The sequence below is a fragment of the Genypterus blacodes genome, unplaced genomic scaffold, assembly GCF_046128005.1.
Source record: "Genypterus blacodes isolate CSIRO-AG114 ecotype Tasmania unplaced genomic scaffold, CSIRO-AGI_Gbla_v1 ptg000027l_1, whole genome shotgun sequence".
Classification (NCBI taxonomy): Eukaryota; Metazoa; Chordata; class Actinopteri; order Ophidiiformes; family Ophidiidae; genus Genypterus; species Genypterus blacodes.
In genome coordinates this window covers 3,122,542-3,146,668 of record NW_027466840.1, presented here as the reverse complement: position 1 = coordinate 3,146,668, position 24,127 = coordinate 3,122,542, and the positions used below count along the sequence as shown (strand labels likewise).

Here is a 24,127-nt window from a genome sequence, read left to right as displayed (position 1 = left end):
TAAATAAATGCAAACATATTGTAGTCCTACTAAGGAGCCCGAGACAAGTCATCTGCCACTACGTTGTCACATTCAAACATGGAGAAAAAAACGTTCAGGCTCTCGCTCATTCAATCCACTTACTAACTTCAAATCCCTTACGTCAGCAGAACTACCCGAGGCCCCACTTGGAACAGAAAGAACATAAGAGAGCAGGACACTAGCAGGACAATAACTTCTGTCTCTGCAGCTCCAACTTTGCCTGGAAGACAAAGACAACACCTTCTCCAGCTCCATTCCCTGTCGGTCCCTTTCCACTGCAACTCCCTTCTCTGGTTCCAGTTTCATCCTCAACATGGAGCAACTACTCCTGCTGTGCTCTCTACCGCCCTGTGGCCTCTACCGACTCTTTGACCCTTCTATTGCAGACATCAACTTAATAATACTCGATTTTAACCAGATGATTCCTTGAAATCTTTCAGCCGGTGCCTCCGCAAATGCTTCTACCACATCATCCATCATTTACAAATATTCACAACCACAATTCCTGCCAAAACACAGACAAGCAAACCAAACTAACCTGCTACAAACATTATGATCACGACTCCATGTGAATCAGATGTGTCTATCTACACACCTACCTGCAGCTATTTTGGTTTCTGCAGTTGTTGCTGGTGTGTTGTGGCACAGTGGAGCATGAAAAGGCATGCAAGGCGCCTCAAATGGAGTGAGTTTAACTTGCTCCCTGTGGTCGGGGATGAGAGCCAGAATGACTTGAGCAGTAATTATCTCAGGTAGATCTCTCATTACCCTCCAGCATGCAAATGTGGCCTCAGGCTCAGGTGTTATGCTGCACACCAGCCATTTTGTTGTGCTCTTCAGAGGGCCCATTGTTTCTTGCCTGGCAGAAACAAAGTTGTTTTTTCTGGGACTAATCGAGCGTGATTCGCCGCCTGGTTTCCTGTGTTTGTGCCTAAGATAGACTTGTTCATTTAAACAGGTTGCATCTGTCAAGTGGAAGATTGTGGAGTATTTCAATGATCAAGGTGATGAAAGGAAGTCATAAATTAGGAGCACTACGAACCGTTTGCTTTATTTTTGTTGTATCTTTGATCAATGCAACTTTCATAATTCTTCTCTGAAAGGAAATAAAATAGCCGGAAGCATTGGCACATTTTTTAAAGGCTTGTCTGACTATTTGGAGGCGGAATGTGGAGAACAATATGTTCTGCTAACTGCCACTCTCCACACAGCATCCACTAACCCCACACCAAGCTTAAATGTCTCATTTGCTGTTCAAAATTGTGTAAGCGTGGTGCACTGGGCGCTCTTCGCTGTTCTGTGTACGCCGAGCAGGCCAATCCCGGTTCGGCATCAAGCGTGAAGAAGCTTCTGGTGGCTCTGATTAGCTCAAGGTTGGCAATCAGGGAGGGAAAGAAGAAAAGAGAGCGAGAGACAGATGCTAATCATCTGAGGTGAGGAGAACAAGGCTTGAGATAGACAAAGAGGTGGGAGATGTGCACAGGAAGATGTCTGTCTCTGCCACTGCCATTTTTTGAAGTCAGAATGAAATTCGGGATTCACTGGGATAAGGATCTCTGTGTGTCTGCCCTGACATCTAAGGGGCAATTACCTCTGTCACTACAACTGCCTCGTGAGCCCAGCACTGAAAAGGCCTGACTCCCCTCAAAAAATAGTCCGCAAAATTTGGTTCAGACGATGGTATTTTCTTGACCAGCGTGGGACCTGATTCAACCCCTGTTCACATACATTACATTACATTACATTACATTACGGTCATTTAGCAGACGCTTTTATCCAAAGCGACTTACAATAAGTGTGTTCAACAAAGGTAGATAAAAGAACTTCAGGTCACAAGAAATCGTAAGCGCATTTTCCTTCCTAAACCAACAGCTAAGAGCATAACTAGAGCTAGAGTAGAAGACACATATTTAGGGCAAATGCTGTTTGGCAAAGTAGACAGATCAGCGAGCACAATGTAAAGCAGGGAGTGTTTCCCACAGCTGTATTGTGGTGTTTTGACACTTTTGACCATCGACAAAGGGCCCTGCAAGATTGCAGTTGGTTACAGAGTTCTACTGAGTAAACACACACAGACACACACACACACAGACACACACACACACACACACACACACACGCACGCACGCACAGTGGTTTATCGAAACACTACTTCAGTATGTCTTAAAAGAATTTGTCCTTGGGAGGATAATGGAGAATCTCCTGTGTAGTTTTGGGACCACTTCATCACAGCATAAAACCAAGGCAGTTAAACTTATTACTTATTCATTACCCTTATCCCTTTGTAGGCATTGATGTTCCTTCAGGAGAAAGTGAAGAGTTTACTAATTTTGGACCGCAGTTGCTTGAACTTTGCTAAATAATAAATATGTAAAATGCATAAAATGTCAGTAATTTATAATAAAGTACCGACTGCAGAGTAGCCTAGGTTGATAAACCTGGCATCTGTATCTGAAAGGAAAACTGCATTATCTGGTTCTTTTGCCCAGTGGTCTTAATGAAGATAAAACCTTCCTCTTCCTCTCAACTCACAGATCAAATTTTAATTACTTTTTTTCTGCCCCCTCCTCCCTGGAAGTAGATTCTTGCTTGGTGGCAAGAAATCAGGGTGGTATTTGCGTGTGAACATGTTCCTATCCGAGCCTGCCATCCCCACCCAGTCTCCAAGCTGCCGCAGACAGACAAAATACCACATTAGTATTCAGACGGCACACTGGCTGATCTGCTCTCTATGCCCAACATTCACTGGACAAAGCCTGAAAGACATCTGGACGCCACACACACATACGAATGTAGACAAAGATAATAAGACTTGTTTGAATTGTTTCAGTAACACAGGGAGAATCTCCGGAATCAGATTGAATCAACAACAGTGAGTGGGGACATATTTTCCCGTTACATCTTACACATTCTGCAGTGGTGTTTGATTGCGGGACAAAGCTAATAATTAAGAGGCAAACAATAACACTGACACATCAATAAAGTAAGAGTTATCTCCTTCAGATTGCCGTGAGCTACAGTTCTAAACTCTACCCATCTCATTTTCACACTATTTGTGCTAAAATGTTGATGCGGCCCATTAGTCTGTCCATTTCTGCTGTCAACTGCCTATCCCTGATACATACTCATTTCTTCTATCATTTCATCTATCCCTGCTGATTCCATATGATATGCTGATGAAACGCAAGTCAGCATGTTTGCAGATAAATAGCAATTTTCTGTATAACTTTGTTTCCCCTCCACTTAAGTTTAGTCAATAGGAAAGTTAAAGTGATTCAGAATTCAGAAGGGAAATATTCACAATTCCAAGTTCATAATTTCATTTTGGGTTGTATTTTGAAACCACATCAAACAGTTCACTATTCCAAAACAGAATGGTAAATATACAGTTCCATTTTTGAATTAGGGCTGCAACACACTGCTAACACAAAAAATTGTGTTACACATAACATCTAGCGCTACTCAGTGTGTTGTTATATTGATTATTATGTCTATTTTATAAATATAACTATTATTATATACTTCTATTACTCTCAACCATCTTATTCATCAATGAATACAAATCAATTATCAAGATAGTTGTCAGTTGCAGCTCTACTTTCAATTGTTCCAAACTGAAAATCTCTGGAAGGAAATGCAGCCCATAAGAGTCCCAAGATGAGGGAAAACTGTGGAAAGGCTTCCACAACACAACTGCAGCACATCAGCAATACATAGCAGAGAGAGAGAGAGCGAATAGCAGAGAGGGACCGAGAGAGAGAAAGAGCAGAAATGACTTCTGTCAGGTGTCAGGGATAATTGCTGGTTTTTGTGCACAGACTTTCTCACACATATCATAAAGCACTGTATGCTAAAGAAGAAATGTGTCCGTTTCCTCTGAAAGGAATGTCAGTTAAAAATGTATAGGGAAGGAGAAAAGTCAACTTACCAACTTGTGATGAGTCACCTGAGGGGAAGAAAAGAAGACAAAGACAAGATGGATCAGTTCAAAGAGCGGAGCAAAATGTCACCATCATAAACCCCTTCACAAAAACACACTGTAGACACAACAGAATGAGACATCATAGCACAGGGTGAGAGAGGAAATTCAGACTGAAACCAGCAGTACATTTCTACATGAGCGCTATTCCAAAGAGCAAGCCATAACAAAGAACAGCTAATTGAGACAGTGAGAAAACAGCAAGTGGTGTTGTCCACATTTCTGATTCCCTTCATAAAACAACACTTCAAAGTCAGACGAGGACCCCAACTACAACAACGATCTTCTTGACATTCACTTTCCACTTACTCCTACTCTGCAAACAACTCTTCCTAGGACATAAAAATAAGACAGTGGTGGATGAACCTGTCTTCCAAAAAGCATTTATTTATGTCACTGCAACCAAAGCACATGACCTGATTAAAAGTAATTAGTAACCCAATAATAATTTGTAGCAGGTAAAAGATGCCACATACATGAAGGCAGAGGAGAGATAGGGAGTAAACACTGCACCCTAGCAGATTACAGTGAGAGATGGCAGTAAGACATGTGACATAAGAAAAGCACAGGTGTAATGGAAGAATCACAGCTGAATGGGTTGACACAAATGAGCTGTGACAGAGCTAAAACTGTCATATTAGACATCTTAAAGTTCATCTGTGAAATGATAGAAAAGATGGACAGAAGAGAAAATTAACTACTTATATATGCAGAAGTACTGTGTGTGTGTGTGTGTGTGTGTGTGTGTGAGTGTGTGAGTTCCTGGAACTTCATTTGGGTTATTCTGTATTGGGAGACAGGTTGGACATTTGGAAGCTGTAGTCTTTTTTCTAGTAATTTCTTCTGGTCCTGTAATTTCCCTTTGGTTCACCTTGGTTTTACAGAGAAATGTTGCGTGTGAAACCAAATTACATGAAAAGTCACGTGAGAACACTTGATTCCCTCACAGTTCAAAAAAGGTTACTCCGATGGGATAGTTTACGAAACAGAGAACACTGTTATCCATTCCTTGTGGTTGTCATCATTTAAACCGCTCAAACTGTGCCAGCAGTATCACAATCTCAAAAAACAAGCTGTGCGCCTTTGGGTGGCTGAACAGGAGAATGGAGCGTGAATGAAGTCCATGGACCATTTTTGGCTATATGTGGTTTCACTTAGCAGCCTACTGCCTCTGGTTCTAGATCAAATCAAAAGAATACAACACTTTGTAGTTAGTTCAGAGCAAATTTGGACCTTCTTTTGAGACCACTTGTTCTTGTTGTGTTCAGACCTGACCAAACAAAGGTAAATGTAGTACATAATCCTCTGACCAACCTTTCGAGCCTTTGGACTTCAATAGACTGAAATGCAAGAAAATTTCATGTGCTGTGGATTACAACAACAACTTTGAAAGTGGTGCAGTGTGTTGGTGGCAAGAGTATAACTCTTTTCTGGCCAAAGCAGAAGAGATCTCTTTAGTCTCAACACATGGACCAGTGTATGAATCCCAGCCAGAGCAGATGGATTGTGCCGTTCTTCGCCTTGTGCTGTGGCCTTGTTCGTGATCTACAGGCCAGGCAGAAGAGCTAAGACAGAGCTTAGCGGACCACAGTGTTGGATCAAGGCAATGGCAGAAAAACGAGCGAGAGGAATGTACTCAATCAATACGCCTCAGTCTCACAGGTCCTGTTTGTTAATATCCTGGATATTGACAAGGATATCTCCAGCTCCACCCGAGTGGTAACAGCTTACAAAGACTTGCACATAGACATACACGCTCTTGCAAGTTGAAGGTAAAGCCAATAAAGGGGGCAGGGAGACAATGAGTGTGTCAAGCAGATAGTACAGCAGAGCAAATGAAGAGATAGTTGGTCAAACATTACTCCTCTATCACGTTTCTCCACTTCTCTCAGGCTACGGTGAGCACACCACAGGTGACATAAAGATGTACAGTAGTCCATACGTGCTCGCACACAAAATCATGTCATGGTATGTGCGAACAAAAATCAGTTATGGCAGCTGTATTATTTTACAGCCTGAGAGACAAAGCTAGGTCGACAGAGTTTTTTTGATGATATATCACTCGTAGGGAGTGATAGGACCCAGGGACACAGCTATAAAGTCCCTGGTGACCCCAGTAGTATAGTAAATAATGTCAGTAAGATGCCGACACAAGCCTGCCGCATAGTATTTCATGATTGAAACATATTGAGGCCAAGGCTGGCGTTCGACATATGCCTTACACACAGCCCACTCCATGACACCTCTCATTTCACCAAAGGTTGAAGCCATCGATGAGACAAGTCAGGTATTGACCTCTGACTTGTACCATGAGGGCCCCTGGTTACCCTTACAGGAGCTCAGCCTCACTGCAGAGAAGCAGCGACCGTTGTTTCCCGTTTATTTTCTAACCACGTCTCCGTACCTCTCTCTCTTTCTCTAAGCACTGCTCAGCTGTCAACACTTCTTGTGTAGAAATGTGGAGAGAATGTGGCACAAGTGAGAGAGAAGGTGAGTGTGAGCCTAGGTAATTATAACATAACAATTACAAAGCATTTAGTTTATGCAAATAAAAACGCATTAAAAAGCACAAGTGAGACACAAAATGTCTTCCATCTCTTTGGTGGAAATTATGAAGAAAGAGGAACACTGAGGAATAATCGTTTTTTATGTACTCAAGCTTATAAAAGTAAACTGAGGCATAAACTAAAAAAATTGAAATATTGAAATAAAAACTAATAAAAAAAGAAATGGACCTTCAATTACATCACCAACTGGCTTTTCTAACTGAGATCCAATCAGCAGGAATGTGCATGTACAGAATCACGTGTAAGTACAATACAATTGAGATGTATTTGATTGTTATTCCTCTCATATTCCAATACAAAAGAAATGGGTTGATCTGATCTAAGAGACATGTTCAATGCAAACACAAGCAAGCACAAACACTAGAAACAATACACACACACACACACACATATATATACACGATCGCCCATACTGTATTTGTATTATATGGATCACTAAAACTCGTCAACATCATGTCTGACTCGAGTACCGCAGCATATTCACAACATTCTCTATCTTGTGATAAAGAATGGTCAATTGTTCGGCTGAAACATCTAAATGTAATAACATAACCGTGTAAATGTCATTTTCTGATTAATTTAATGAGAACAAATGTACAATCAGTGCCAATGGACAATTCATTTGTTGTCTCAGCTCCATAAACTCACAATAATTGCACCACAGTGTCCCCCACACCTGCTCACTCACATTCTGCCTGCATAAATTATCCTTTTCTATTGTCATTTAGAATTTAATAGCTGAGTTTCGCTGAATTTCTATGTTAGGGTAATCCAATAAAATGATAAGCTTCTCTTGCAATCTCGACTGCTCAACATGACACAGCAGTGTTGCCATTTTTTCCCGAGCCAGACAAGCTAATTGACACAGCTGTCAATCAAACAGTATACGTGACATCCTGCTGGGAGTGAACTGTGATGGGTGTCAGTAAGTTGAGGAGGTTTCAGATTCACTTCTTCTATAAATCTTTCCATTTTCATTATGTATGGTAGAGTCAGGCGCGTTCACTCATTAGGACTACAGTACTCTCAGTTAATCCTATTGTTCCAATGTGTGGAAACAATTTACAAAATAGATAATAAAGTAAAATAAATGTTGAATGGCTGTCAATGAGAAGGTGGTATTTCTTTTCACTGAATACTACAATGAATGCTGAGGTCATGAAAAGGACTAAGAAATCAAGTGTAATTTGATATGCGTTTGAGCTCTCACTGACTAATGTACCACCAAACAAGAATATATCTGCATTCATAGGTGTTATGCCTCGGGAAAAGGGAACATGAGAGAAGCAGACGGGGAGGGAGTCAGAGAGACAAAGACTCTTTGGGACAAATGCAGCAATGGTGAGACATTATGAATCAATCAATCCAGTCCAAAACCTTTGACTCAGCACAACTGTTTCACTATTAATATTTCATGTCATCTTCCTTTCTCTCTTACATTTTCAAGTGAAAAATAACTGCTAAATCTGCACGCAGTCAGGCCTGTGCTTGCAATGTGAAAGCAGGTAAAAATGTTTGACAAAATGGCAATGGCGTGCTTCTACTAGACAGCTTTCCCCCTGCTACAGGCAAACGATGCAGATATGTGTGGGGAAGTCTATACCCATACTCTTTACACACAAAGGTGTGAGGCTAACTACTGAAATGTGTGTGCATCTCCCACAGCAGTGAACAAACAGGGGGAAAGTGCTGGCATTCTGCCCTAATGAAGATCTTATTTCTAGTGGATTGCATCTAATGGGCTAAATGGATACACTGTGGGGAGTAAAATCAGAATTTCAAAATAATGTTCCAGTCACAAAATCCTATGGTTTGTTCTCCTGAAACAGAGACAAGCATGTGAAATAAGGTTAATTTGAATTTAGTAACTAACACACATTTGCATCTCCAAGTGCTCCTCATAAACACCCACCAGGAATTTAGAAAGTACATTCCTAGTTGGCATGGATTCTATTGTGTTTCCTTAGAAATGACTATAAATCAGAGAACCGAGGCAATTACATATGTAGAGAATGCCGTACATTAACATTTAGTGTTATCAGTTTGACCTCCATTCAAACATGAACAAGACAGAATACCCAATTGATTTTGTAAATATTTGAATTCTTCCTCATTTTTCACTTCATTGGCTGTCCATCATCTGGTGTCAGAATGCTGGCTGAACTCTGCCATCTCCAGTCTGTATTAGATCAAAGATTCAATGCTTCTAATGTGCTACAAGCACTCAAGCGTTACAAAATATTGCACCCAGTCCAGTGTTCATTCATCCAACCAGCTGAAGAAGACACGATGGGCCTGAAGCTACATTTTAAGTGGAGCATTTAATCAGTACAGCAAATAAAAAAGTATTTAATTTCACAGCTGCTGTCTAATGGTTCTCTTTAAACAGTATACAAGTATTTCAAAAGGACGCCAGAGTATGATGGAAGCAAGATTGTGTCTTGTGTCTCTCTAATTTTTGGATGTAAAAAACTAAAGTGACACTGTACAAACATCTCAACATCACCATGGCTCACGGTGTTTGTTGAGATGTGTGATAGGTGTCATACACAGAACAAAATACTGCGGCTTTGTCTCTGCTCCGTTTTTTTTAGTCAAATTGACATGGGTGGTGCAAACAGCAACAAAACCTAATGTGACAAGTTCAATAAAAACATCCTGTGTATATTTGACAAACACTCAAATCTAAGCTGTAATTACTATATGTGTGTGTAATACAACCATACATCCACAATGCAGTCTATAGACTCCAGATTGCGACGCTTTACGACGATTTTACAGGAAAAAAGCAAAGGTAAAAGGTAGATTTCTTAGTAAAGGTAAGTTTGTCAATTACAGTAGGATCATTTACAGGTTGTGTCATCTCAGGGAAAGTCATGAGCAAGAAACTTCAACTTGAAAAGGGGTCAAGCTGGATGCTTATTATAGGTTGTGGGCAATAATTGGCTGGGACGACAAGGAGCTGGTAGCAGAAGCCTTGTGAGTGGATGATTGCGCCAATTGAGTTTGTGTATATGGAAAAGAGAAGGGGTCCAAGCACTGAACCTTGATGGACCCCTGTGCACAAGTAGTGTAATTGTGTTTCAGGCTCTTTCAGTGTTCTTTGTGCAGTGCTCCCAAAGTCCCTAGACTTTTATCCTCTAAAGTATAATGGGGCTTACATGCCTCCAACTGGAAAGACAGGTGAACTCTTTTCCAGCAACCACCTGGAAAGTGACTCATTAGCAAGTGTAGGGAACAGAGATCCTTCTGTCGCTGTGGAACTCACATGGAGTGTAAGACAAAGAGTCCCCAAAGACAGACACGGAGTAAAAGTGTATAATTAAGAATCCAGATGAGAAACAAGTCAAAAAAGAAAATGGATTCAAATGACAGATTCATTTAAACAAAGGATTCATGTGAGAGGCCAGACAAGTTGCATATTATGCCCTGCGATCGACTGGCTCATTCTGAAGAAAAGGCTTGTCAGAGTGCCCCCATCCAACCCAACCTCAACTCCGATCCTGGCAGCACTTTAACAAACATGGAGAACATGAAGCTCATTAGTAGCTTTGCAGGCAGCCTGTTTGCCAGATGATTGGCTGCCCTGTTCATGTTTCTTTCATGCGCTGTCTTTGTGTCCATCTCTTGTTATCTCTCCTCTCTGTGAGCATTGTATTTCCAGGGTAAAGATGTGGCTTCGCCTTTGATCATCTTCCAGAGTCATTACTTGAATCCTGAGTAGTCAAACCGGGTTAATCACTTAGTGTGTCACCACAGCTGGCAGAGCAAAAGAGAAAAAAACAAATGAGACCAGTGCAGCTTCCCAGACACAATAGTAGTGAAAAGTAGAATTGTGGAAATTAGACAGCTAGTTTTTATTCTTTTATTTAGGCTTTCTGTGTCTAAGGCCTAATTATCTCGTATATTGCTCCCATTAAAATGCACACAGAACTTCTGGAGCTGTTAAACTATGTCAGGTCTGACTATTCTGATGTGGGCATAATCATCCAGGGTGTGGAGGCACTGCGCAATCTGGAGAATGTGGTCCAATGCTGTTTGGACTTTTTTATACCTTAAATATGAGGTATCCATCAAAGCTACACTATACCTTCAAAGTTCTTCAAAAGGAAATAATGGAGTTAGATGCAGCTGAACTATCCACAAACGCCCAAAGCTTGAGAACAAAAATACAGCACGGAAGAGAGATCAGGGTTCTTGAACTCGGCTCACTGCTACTGAAAAAAACATTGGGAGTAAGACACATTTGTAAGAAACTCTACATTTGGGGACTTTGTGGTGTGGCTGGTTCTCTAACTACCAGTATTGATGTATTAAACTTGTATTTACTGTCTAAAACATAAAGCAATGTTTTGGCTGATGAAAAGAGAAAAGCGCAGGAGAGGAGTAAGACAAAAAGAGCAACCCTAACCCTAACCCTAACCCTAACTCTAACCCTAACCCTAACAGTGTGTAGCTCGTCACATTAGCTTCATTAGCAAAGTTTATGTGGCATATTAACAATTGTATTAACCGTTGTATTTCGTTCAAGTAAGTGTGTGACAGTGTGGTTGTGGAGTTACACAGAAGAGGACGGCGCTACCAATGGAAAGGGACAGTGTTTGCCAAGGAGGCGTTAGCTGCTAGCTGCTAATGCTACCTGTTCGCATTCTGCTTCGGACTAACAGAAACAAGATTCCTGGATGAAGGACTGGACTGTGAGCTTTCAGCAGGAGGAGAGCTGATGCTGTGAGTTGTTTTCAGAAGCTGAGAACGACCTCTACCCGGGACACTGAACTGTCGATCTTTGCTTGCTTACTTCACGGCGAAGAGGAATTTACCTGCGCATATGCCAAGCAACTGACCAGGCCTGCAACAAGGTTTGTGTGAGTGTGAGTCAGTGTGAGTTAGTGTGAGTCAGTGTGAGTGGGCCCACGTGGGATCACAGTTTGCCATTTAGTTTGTGATTGTGAAGATCTATTGTTAAATACTTTATGGTTGTGCTACAGAGACAGTCATTGTGACCCAAGTACTTTTATTACATTGCCTTGCATGTGATAAATTTTGGCACTCTTGATTTATTTGAGATTACTTACCTGGCCATCTGTATTTATTTAAGAGGGGCAACATTTGTTATTATGTTTGGGGAAAATGTTATTTAAGATGTGACATGATTATATCTGCATATTTGTAAATATGTTTGTGTGGAAAAAATTGGCTTTTCATCCTTTAAAAGGTTGACTGGCTCACTTATTTAAAGCATAGTGCACTGGTTGTACATAGATTTGTATTCCGTTCACAAAACTTAGATAAACCTCTATGGTAGCCACCTTACAACAAACCCAAACACCTCATTAACACATAACCTCATTCAAAAGGGGACGTGTTTTGCTTTTTGCTATTTTTCCTCATTCTTAATGCTTTATCATCAAAGCTTCAAAACGTTTGATTAGGTGTATTAGAAATACATCCACTAAGACAAAGACTCTGACCCAGGAATGAGCAGAAGGCTTTGTTTTCTGATTGATTCTTTCATTCTTCCATTACCTTCACTTGCTTTATTTCTTTATTTCATAAATACAAAACATGGAAAATGTCTTTTTGTCAAAGGACATTTCTGTGCACATCACTTCGTGCTTCCTATGCATCCCTTTGACCTTGAGGGTGTTGCTCATGAAGAGAAATAGCAGCTCTTAGTTGTATAGCACTTGAAACCAGTGTTTGACCAGTGCTTCACACACACGCACACACACACACTGATCCCCCTCTCCTCATGCGTCTGCACATCGCTCTCCTGGACCAATGTCCTCGCTCTAATCCTCTGGACTCGATGCTGAGGCTGCAGCCTGGTAATTCACCAAATCCCCTTCCACCGCCCCGAGCCCATACCTCTTCTCTGATGTCAAGTGCTCCTCGAGAGTTCACAAGCAAACACATATATAGTCACATACAAACTTACACACAGACGCGGACTGCAAAACGCAGACAAAAACGTCTATGCAGAATTCCAATTTTACTTTCTGATCTGTCACTTTGAACACTGTTTTTCATGGCTTCATCTTCTTTTGTGCTTTAGTTGATGGACTGTCGAGTTTCCTGCTCTCTGCCTTTTTCCAGTAATGAGGTCATTTGTTATGTCTCCATTCTGAAACCTATCGCTGGGGAAACATGCACATTCGGTTGCGGATTTCATTAAATGCTTTGTTTTTTTCCTTGCAAAAAGCCAAAGTGTTCCCTGATTTGCCATTAGAGCGCCCCCATAAGAACAATGTATAATTTCAACCTGCCACTGGCACTGTCTGTGGACGTCAGTCAAGAGTAAAATGCAGCTGGTAAACACAAGACAGCACTTTAAATGTTTTTCCTTTGTAGAAAATGGGCACTACATACATTCTGCTATTAACCTGTCAATCGTCTCTTCAAATAAAGGTTTGTCTGTGGTATCAGGGAGAGAAATGTGTCATTTGGCATCATTGCTTCTCATATTGCAGCAAAGCCAATGTGGCTGATCCCTTAGGAAATGTTTCATTTGTAGAATGGTTATGATTTGAGGATAATAAATATACTTCCCTGCTTACTAATTGCTTGCTCCATTGCATACAGCCGACATTCTTTTCTCTCGTTTGAAATGATTTAGGTTATGCACCTCTGTGAGGCAATTACACTCATAAGTGATTCTAAAGGATGCCTGCTAGCCATTTGTTGAAAAGTCCAGATAGACAATTACACAAAGCTGTAATAGTGAAACAAAAAATAGTAAGAGATTGTCGTCGAAAATTTTGAGGATAAAAAATTAATGAAAGGTGAAAAATAGGGACAGACTGCATTCGGAAGGGAAAATAAAGGATTGGGCACAGTGTGACTGAGCTAATGTAAAACACAAAAATGAAGGCCACTTTGAAGGCTCTCCTGGGCCCAACAAAGCATGTATATTTCTGTCCGCCTTGCTGCTTTGTGAGGGGTTAAGAAGGCTAAAAGCAAGAGTGGGCCACTATCAAGGCCTCCGCTGTTCCTTTATGATTTGAGAGCTTGTTCTGTTAAATATGATTGGACTGTAATGCACTACCTGATTTAATGGTCTGTGGTTACTGCTGAAAAGCACCGCTGCTTGATTAAATTATTCACTTAGTATAAGTATTAGTTGATTAATCTACCAATTAATTGGCAAGGTCAAAATGTTTGTAACTGCAGAGACTTTGTGGAACAGCTAACTAAAAAGGGATCGCTTTTCAAACTTCAATGTTTCACAGTGGTTTGCTCCTTCCAGTTTACTGACTTAAAAAGGGACATACTGTACAGATTTCCATGTTCTTATTCCATTTAGGGGTTTATTGTGAAACCTTTGCAATGATTAAATGTGCAAATAACACAGTGATCTACTTCTATCCTATCTTCCTGCAGGCTGAAAGAACACAGGTACATTTAGGCACAGTCAGTTTAAGTTTTATGCTTACGTCATGGGCGTGTTTAACCTCAACCTCAAGTTCTGTGATGTCGACAACATCCAACATAACTACTTTATTAGACTATAAAATGAAGAAATAATACAGCACTACAATATGTTCCATTTAAAGTGTTGCTTGGTAGATGTGTTCCAAATCAATCATCCAGATTTCATGAGCACACATCGGCACACCATTGGGACCTGATACGACTGAATGGAGTGTTGAGTTGTGATTGTTTTGGCAGTGATATATTTTACTGCTCTAAAAACATCTCTTTCCAACGGAGGAGCTACTGCGGTTCTTCCCATGGGTCTGCGTTTATTCTTGTTCGTTCTCTCTGCTGCTGTGATTGGCTCCCTGCATGCCCCCATAATGTATGGTGATGCTGACCAATCCCAATCATTTCTTTGTGTAGCTTCCTTTTTTTTTCTGGTGAAAAAGGTTGTTTTTGCAGTGAACAACCCTCTCACATCTGAGGAAATCACAAACTAAACAATTTTACAAGAGGAGGTGAGGTTTCCAGACTGATGGAATTGAAAACGTAGCACCATAGCATATAAATAGCAATAGAATTTAAATCTAATTTGTCTGTAATCATATTTGAAAGTATATCATTCACAAAACAAATATCCGATTTTGAGCATCAGTCCAGACTTTGGTTTGTGTTCTCCACATTTTCCCACAGCAACATTGGGCTTGATAATCACCAAAAGCCCTTTTGTTTTTGAGGTCATTTCCAGCAATGAGCACAGCCTATTTTACTGGTAATAAGATGTACCAGAGTTCACATGGAGGGGGACATTCTAGAAGCTTGATTTTGTTTATTTCATGGGGCCAAAGTTTAAATACCGCAGGCCAAACAACCAAATTTGGAGGAGAAAATGCCTCGGGTGCTCCAGACAGACACATTTTTAAAGTGCTGCTCCCAGTAAACACGTACAAATAAAGAGTAATGCAGAGAGGTTTAGCACGTATTTGCATTGTGTCATTACGTCATATTGTCTTTTAGTTAAAGTTAGCGTTTAATTATAAGGAAGCTGGTTTAAAGCTACAACCATTTATTTTTTACATAATCCACATCATATAAATCCAAATAGTGTGACTGGCAGCAAAACATAACATAAATGAAGGTACTTAACACTTAAAAAGAGGTTGAAATGTTTAGAAAAAGCCGACTAGATAAACGTCCTGAAGCAAAGAAGGATGAGAGAGGGCCTGGGTGGCAGAAAGTGAATATTTAATGAGTGGATGCAGGGCAGGAATTATGGGATAAGTGGCGTAGAGAAAGCATCAGGCTAAATCTCCTTAACTTCAACACAGAGCATTAAAGGCAAATCTTTATAGCAACTGTTATTTTTATGGAAATTGGATTTAAATATCAAATATCATCCACATTGCTAATTTTAAGTGAAAATGTAAATCCAGGCTAAATGCGCTATGATGCCATTCAGTGTTAAAGCTCAAAATCACACTTATCAGATGAAACCATATGTTACAATGCCGTGTGTGTGCTTGATGTGAAAATGTTATGGCTGAGGATTATCATAGACACTTTTGTTTTGTGCTCAAAAAAGAGTTACTCATTTGCATTAAACCTCATTTTTGGCAAGAGTGTCCTTCTATCTTACTATCAGCATTGATATCATCTGAATCTGCAGGGTTATATTGTTAATTCATGTCACCATAACTGGCTGCGCTTTGTTGCTGTTCTTCCTTTTTTCACCTCATTCACACGTTTTTGTTTCTTTTCTTCCCCTCTCTGTGTATAATAATAATGCTTTTCTTCAATAAAATTATTCTGCAAATAGTAGTATATTTGCCGTTAAAACTATTTTCATTCCCTTTTTCGATGCTCATGATGAGATGTTGATGTGATATCCTATTCCATTTTGACCTTAAATCAATGGCCAGCAGGGTCAAATGTCAGTAATACTTAGCTGACATGGACCTCAGAGAAGAACTGGACTCAGATCAGCATTTCTTTTATAAGATTATTATGCATATGGACCTACTTTGAATCTAAACATAATAGGTCATTTGAATTTGCAGGGCACCGACGATGCACCGCCAGAAGAAATCTAATTAAACTGTGGAAGATTTTTCATTGGCTTCATCATCAACCTTTTATCTCCATCAAAGCTGGACACGCATGGGCGGCTGGACGGACAGAAACTCACATTGATGAAGTCAGACAGAGAGATAAACTGAGAGTCAGATGGGTTGATTGATGTTCAAACGCTCACTGGGTTTGAATGAGAAGTGCCTGTGCAGTGTTTTACTCTGAATTTCCTCAGGAGGGCATTGTTGTAGAAATATACATCCTCACACAGCGGCAGTGTGTGGGAGGTGAATGCTCCAGGTGAAAAAGCATATGTGTGTGGAAGCCTGTTGCATGTATTTGTATGAGATTGTATCCAAATCCACTGTTCTGGAAAAGTAAAGGCACTTCATAAGGATCAAAAGATGAACATTTCTCGCAAACTGGCTTCGGGAATTGGGACTGCAGATCACGCACACAGAGAAATAGCTATAATGTCTTATTCATGAATGCGACAGTAGAGCTCTCTGTCATGTGCATCATTTGAGCATGTCTGTCACTAACACAGCGCCTCCTTTAGTTTAAAAGTGTGACATGGTGTCCTTTCTTCTGTGTAATGGCTTCATTTGATGTCATATTTCTTTTTTATCCTCACTTTCTACTTATACTGTCACTGTTCCCTGCTGCTTGCTGAGAAAATTACCCCTTGTTTTGATTGATTTATTCATTCTTCATTGTCTTGATTGATCTTCCTTGTGTGATCTTGGCTAGGCAGGTGTCCATCAGGGTGGCACTACATCTACGCTGACATTTAAAGCGGCAGTTATTAGTTATGCACTTGTATCACAGCAACCACAGCAAAAGCCCCCTCTCCTGTCCCGACCCTCTTCTACCTGCTCAGTGGATTCAAACAAGGGGCTGTAATGTTATTCCACTTGCCTCATTGCCTCCGCTTGTATGCTCCAGTGAGCAGAAGACCACCCACTGCCCTGTGAATACTCAAAATTAGCATTGACATGGAGAATTTTGCTCTGTGTAAATTGTTTAATGCAGTACAGCTTTGACAGCGTTTCCAGGCTTTTGTTTTCATTTGCGAGACGCCACAGAAGCATGTATTTTCTAATAGGGATTTGCTCTGCGTTAGGTAACTCTCATTTTCTTTTTTTCAAGGGCACAATAAAATAACAAAGACATTGCCATTTAAGTCTTTCAGCTGCTGCTTAGTCCATACTCCTATCAATTGGGCCTTTTATATCTGTGATCTGATGTAATTGTATGAAAACCACCGGATGTATTGTTAACACTCGTTTTAAAATGTGAAAAGCTGCAAACTCAAAGTAACCTTGATGAGAGACTTTGTTGTCTGGCTTGATCAACAGTTCACCTTGATGCACAGAGCACAGTGTGAATGCACTGAAAGCACATCAGACAGTTGGCACTGATGTACTTTAACTGAGATGTGACAACTGTCCACAACATAAACCCTCGGCACAATTAAGCCCATTTGGAGATAATTTGGGTGACAGCACTGACTCTGGCCGAGCATGACCCATTTGTGCTGTTTTAGGAGTGGAGCTTCAAAAATAATACCTTTGAATACTGACTTCCAGGTTGAAACACATCATAGCTCTTCTCTAAATTTCAATGGGTCTGTCCCATTACCTAGTGAGCTGCATACTTAAAAAATCCTAAAAATGGAGGTAATGGCAATTCTAATTCAGCCTATCTTTTACTACTGATAAAAGCCAAAATACTATCCAAAGCTTTCATTTTCCAGCTCAAATGCTCCGCCATTTATCCAATCTCACCTGGAAATAATGGAATAATGAAGATGTGTCACTGGCAAGCGATGTGGATCTGGGTGGGCTGCGTTTTAATTTTTGTTCCTAATTGTATTTCAGTTTGGTCGGGTCTGGGTAACGTCCATTTTTTGGTGCAATGTCTGGGAAATCTATCAATTCAGTAAAAATGTAATGATAAAAGCAGACCATAGGGAAGTGTTTTATGTAGTTGTAAGCGTTAACCCGGACGGGTAGTTTCTACTAAAAGCATTAGCTAAATGGTTGTCTAGCAAATTCCCAGAAAGCAAGTACTTGCATCTTAAGGTAGAAGTTTCTGGGTCATAGTTTTACTTGTGTAAGCCATGGCTCTCCTCTAAATCCCCACATATCTTATTAATGTTCTCTCTCTCCCAAATCCCTATATTCAATTATGGCTGCCTCTTATACATGTGTCAACATGTTTCATTAGTCCATCCTCCTCTTAGAGAGAGCTTAGCTCTCTTTTCTTGTTTCTCTTTATTTACTAAATGGAGAAATACAATTTCCCCCAGGACAAACCTGATTATTTTTCTCCTTCTTGTCTGCCAGCCGTAGCCCCTTTTATCCTCATAAGGCTATTAAAAATCTGGCCTAAAAAGGACTTATTCAGCTTTCAATTTTGCAGTAGTATATATTTGCTGGGCAGGATTTATTTAATGCTTGTTGTACAACAGCATCATCTTAACTGCCTCAAAGCTCACCTGTTCCTCCTCATTCTGTGTTTCTGTTATCTCCCTCATTAACCACCGTTTTATCTTCTCCTATTTCTTTTGATGTTCCCTGTCGTAACTGTTGAGAGTTGGTGTCCAAGGAAAGTTTATTTTAGGCTTGAGAGTTGAAGCAATATTATTCATACTGTTCATACTATTCAATAATATCCATTTCTTCCTCCTCACTCAGTGCTTCCATCATCTCCTTCTCTTTCTTCCTCTATCCCTCCTCCCCCCAGCATGCACACACTCCCTCTTGCCCCCAGTGACCTTAATTACAACATGTAAAAACCTGACCTGGATCCAATTTTCAGCCTCTGACCACAATTCCCCCAAGATTAATGCCCAATGGGCCAAATTCAATTAAGCTCCCTTCTATATCAGGAGAAAGAACAATAAGATGACAACTTTAAATCTTGGAAAAACACTAGGGGGTAAAAGTTCGCAGAATTTAATAAAATGAGGGAGAAAGCAAGAGCCATATTTGAAAAATGACCAAATTCACTACAATGTGCTAAGTTGGGGCCCATGTTGTGTTCAACCAACCAATGGATCAATCGTTACAAACCTATTTGGTTTCCTTGGGAACCCTACCACTCAAATTATCCACAATTTTTCATGATTTAAAGGTAGATTCAGATTTTTTATTGAATGTGACGTTCAGGAAATCATTTTGTCAAGAATGTGGGATATTTCCTTGTTTTCTTCGCTATGAGAATTGAAAGGTAGTCATGAAGGTGTGTTTGTTTAAATTGTTACCATAGAATTCCACGAAAAGTTGAATATTTAACTTGTCATTGATCCTTTTCCTATCAAGTAACTGTGGCTGCTATATTAATTTGATTTTCTGTTGATTTGATTTGCTTATGATGATTTTTGTGACCTGTATCTGACACCAGAAAATTAAAATGAAAACTCATGCTTCTTCTTTAGAAACAGCTTGGATGTTAGACGATTGAAGCGTCTCCATAAACTGTATATGTATTCATTTTATCTCCTCGTTTCTCCACTGACTCCTGTCACTGTTGTGGCTGTCATTCATATTTATTTTTACTGGACTGAGAGGTGCCAACACTGATGACGACACTGATACGTGCCTGTGCATCAAGATGCGTGAAAAAGAATGAACTCCAATCTGAACATTCTCAACAGTCCTGCAACCAGAGATAAGATATGACTCAGAGCTGCGACCACATACGCAGGTGGACCAATCCTGATAGGAAAGAATCTCATTTTGTTTGTTCACACTATTCAGAAAAAATCTTATCTGGGTCACAATTTGGAAAATGATCCGATTTAGACCACTTCAGCCTGTAATGTGAAAATAGCTTTGGCATCTATTTTAAAAGAACGTGACTTAGATTTGTGTTGCCTTTTTTTGGAAAGGGTAAAGGCTGTCTACACAGTCTGTGTAGAAGTCTTGTTTTTCCCAATGTACTTTAGTTTTTTCTCACCAGGTTTGTTGTTTGAAGTACGTCATATTTAAAAAAGACAAAATCTACAGGGAAAATGTGGGAAACTGAGTCATAGGCTCAGGCAGCTGCCGCTTGGCTGGCATTAACCTCACCTGGCTTTAGGCCACTATACCCAGCAGCAGCAGCAGCAGCTGGCTATCAGGACAGAATAAGACTTTTAAATTTTGCAGACTACAGTAAATCCATATCTTTCTTTCAACAAGTAGGCCAGAATGCAAAAAGAAGACTTTCAATCAGAATAAAAATGGCGAGATGACACAATTAAATTATACTCTACAGTCATCTACATTTCCAATCTGCTTTTCGCCCAGCGTGTCAAACAGTATGGCACACAATAAGGAAGATCTGTGTTTTCATTACAACTTCACAGGGGGGATCCATGTGCCAACCCACGCTGTTTACATCAAGCCAAAATGTGACAGTCGCCGCCTTCAACTGAATCTTTTCAAGGCAAGGTTTTTTAATGTTTCTTTATATTTGCCCACATTTATGCTGATGTGAATAGTTTAATTATGGATGATTGTATGATAACTATGATTGCTCTTTTAGGGGAACCCCCAGGTCCCTGACCTGTAATGTTCCAACCCATATCAATCCAATTTTTAAGCAATAAAGTTCACTTAGTCAGGAATTTGTGTGTATGCAATCGTGAATGTGTGTACATGTCCTAAAAATATGGGATTTCACATTTTCACATTTCTCTACGTGAAGCTGCCAACGTGGCATGCCTGGCTTGGGAAACACAATGCAGGCTCTCGATCAATCTCTGAGAAGAGGGCATCCCACTCTGCACCATCTGCCATTCACGTCACACTGGGGAAATGCTGAAGGTCGTGAAGGGTGGCCTCAGTCCAACCCCGTCAATCAGCATTAGCCTCCTGGTTGTGATCATGCCATTAAATTAATAGAGATTATTTATACATTGTTTATACACTGTATAATTAATTAGACTGCTTCTCTTTGTTGTCTGTTTGAAGTTTAGTTGCGGCCATGGGGGCTATATGGGAAGCCGAGCCAGACTGGTATAGAGCCTGCTGCTGGGTCAGGAGAAATTCTTGAATGTGTGAGGACTTCTGTCATTAAGTCATCAGTGCAGTCGCATCCCAGACTCCAAGCCAGAAAGCTTATTGTGCTTGGACTGCTGCACAGGCTGTGAGAGGTCACTGCCTAACAATGTCCACCAGTTAGTTACTTAGGTTAAACTGCAGTAAATAAGAACACTGGGAGGCAAAGAAACTGCAAATTTGCAAGTTAAACTTTCACATACACCGCTTATACTGCTTAACCCCCTAGAGCGGTTTGTTCTGGTATATGTAAACACCGCAATAGCACTCTGGTCAAGACCAAATCAACTGACTTTCAGACCACCTGAGGACTGTCCTGGCCTGCTTTCAATCGCTCCTTTGAACAGTTTGTTTGCAGTGAAAAAACAACTGCTTTGCAACAAAACTTTTGCTTTGAATGCAGATTTTGAAAAAATAATTCATGCATTTATCACTTCCAGACTGGACTGTAATGTCCTCTTCTCTAGCTTGAGCTTGTGCTCTGAAAAAAGCAAGACTCCTGACCAAAACTTGTAGATTTGACCACATCCCACCAGTTCACAACAAACTTCCCGTCAGTGCCAGGGCTGATTCTAAGGTCTTACTTCTTACCTATAAGACACCACATGGCCTGGCTCCGGTGTATCTTTCTGACCTTATTGACACTTACATTACTGTGCGATCCTTTAGATCTCAGCAGGCAAGCCTCCTTGTTATCCCAAAGGTCAAGACAAAGACTTGACAGAAATAGGGCATTTTCGTACCGCGCTCCTTTCCTATAGAACACTCTTCCTGCACTCATCAGACTTTTCAGATTCTCTTGAAATGTTTTAATCCCATCTAAAGACACACCTTTTTTCAGTATATTTTGATAATTGCTAACTCACCACTGAACAGGAAGAACCTTTTCAGTTCAGGACTAAGCTAGACCTTGTCCACTCTTGGTAGTGTGAGTGTAGTGAGAGGATGGGGCACATCAGCAAATTTCTCTCTCTATCCTTCTTTTACCCCTCAATATTAGATCCTTGGGCTCGTCTGACCACGTCTCCAGCCTATGGGCCCCTCACTCTTGAGTGTGGGGTCCACAGGTCAGCTATTTTCCAGCTCCGTGGCTCCTGAGCTGTCTCAACTGTACACTGCCTCTCGCCCAGAGGGATGCTGGGTGTGTCCACTCACATGACTCTGTGGATCCCTCTGCCATCTGCTTTTGTGGAATGTGCATTGGATTCAACCATCCACGTAATTAAGTTGTACTATCATTGATAAACCTTTGCATCTATGTGTTTTTGTTTTGGACAACTTGGAAAATGTGCAGAAACAAGATAAGAGAAATAGGAATGAGAAATGTGGACTCTTGTGGTCTAAAGCTCTATTAATTAATTAAATAATTAATTAATTAATCTGATGATTTCAGACTACAGTATTGATTTATTTTTATGTCTTACTGAAACATGGCTGAATAGAATATGTCAGCCTAGATTAATCCACCATTCCTTTGGGACACCAGGCAGGTGACGAGTTGCAGCCATTTTCAATTCAAGCCTAATGATCAACCCTAGAACTAAACTTTATTAAAGGTAATTTGAAAGCCTTGTTGCCTTACTCTTACAAACCCAGCCAGGAAAACTCTACTGCCTATTCTATTTGTTATTGTATTAAGAACCACACATTTTATCTGATTCTTTCTTTTTTAGCAAACTTAGTCCTGAGTACTGATTAAATAATTATAGTAGTTGACTTTAATATTCATGTGGACATCAATAATGATAGCCTTAGCACTGCTTTTACTTCAATACTGGAAACTCTATTGGCTTCTCAGTGTAAATAAAACCACTCCATGCCATAACCACCCCTTTCACCTTGTTCTGGTTTATGGTATCGATACATATCAGTTAATAGTTTTCAACATAATCCTATTTTATAGGCTTATTACTTTATTACTTTTGAATACCTATTACTGGACTAGACGCCATTAGACACAATGCTTTTGCTAGAGGCCTGTCTGATAGTGCTGTAGCTAAATTAAATGAAACAATTCCATCAGCACTGAATTCAACACTATATATAGGATGACTCCTATTCAGATTCAGTCCCTCCCAGATTGATAATCATGTTGGTAGTGTTGCAGGGTCACTGCAAATGACTCTCGATTCCATCCAAGATAATAAAAGAAAAGAGGTCAGCTCTGTGGAATAAAACTCACACCTGCAATATAAAGCAAAGAATATGGCGTTCCACATAAGAGGATAATCAAGCTCAATCTGGCAAGGCAGCCTCAAAGCATATAGGTGGGCCCCCTGGAATGTACTCATCATTATTAGAGAACAAAAACAACCCTTGGTTTCTTTTCAGCTCTTTGGCCAGGCTGACAAAGAGCCATGTCTCTATTGACCCATTCATCACCTCCTACCCTCAATCTTACCTAAACCTTAGAGACACTGAAAAAAACCTGATATATACCTGTATATTTTAACAGTTTTTCTCCAAATGACTTTATTGAACTATTATCAATGATTTGTTCATCATAAATCATCAACCAATCTCTTAGACCCAATACCACCTAGGTTGCTCAAGTAAGTAAGTTGTTCTCACCCAGAAGTTCATTGAACTCGATTGGGGAAACACACTGAGTTGCAATATTCAAATAATCAATGATCAACATGTATATCTTTTGCTTGTGTTGATCTTCACTGCCCGTGTTACTCTATATTATCTAGCTTCAGCAACCACAGTGGCACCTGGACTCAATGAACTGCCCTCAGAGAGCAGAGCCAGCGATGGTTATCTGGACCTGGACCTAGTCTATTACATTTGAGGTGAGATACAGATCAGGCTAGATATTCCCTTCATTTTCCTCCCAGAATCTTCAAGGAGATCTACATTAAACCTGCCAGGAGACAATTTCCTAGGGCCTGGTTGATTTGATTCCCAGTACACACTGAGCCAACCTTTCAAAAGAGGTGGCGATGGTGGCAGAGAAACTTAATTCGCGTAGGAACTCAACGGTCTGTGTGGAAATGTATCTGCATTATCAAAGCCAAGGGACTGGA

At 40.3% G+C, this 24,127-nt stretch overlaps 1 protein-coding gene across 2 annotated transcripts in view; it reads right to left on the bottom strand.

Moving 5' to 3' along the window:
• The window catches only part of nrxn2b (neurexin 2b), a 372,419-nt gene that overhangs the window by 276,875 nt on the left and 71,417 nt on the right, over positions 1–24,127 (bottom strand). For both annotated transcript variants that reach the window (XM_076143906.1, XM_076143905.1), the window contains one exon: positions 3,950–3,967. In XM_076143906.1, coding sequence (XP_076000021.1) covers positions 3,950–3,967 — 18 coding nt within the window. The remainder of the gene's footprint in view (positions 1–3,949; positions 3,968–24,127) is intronic.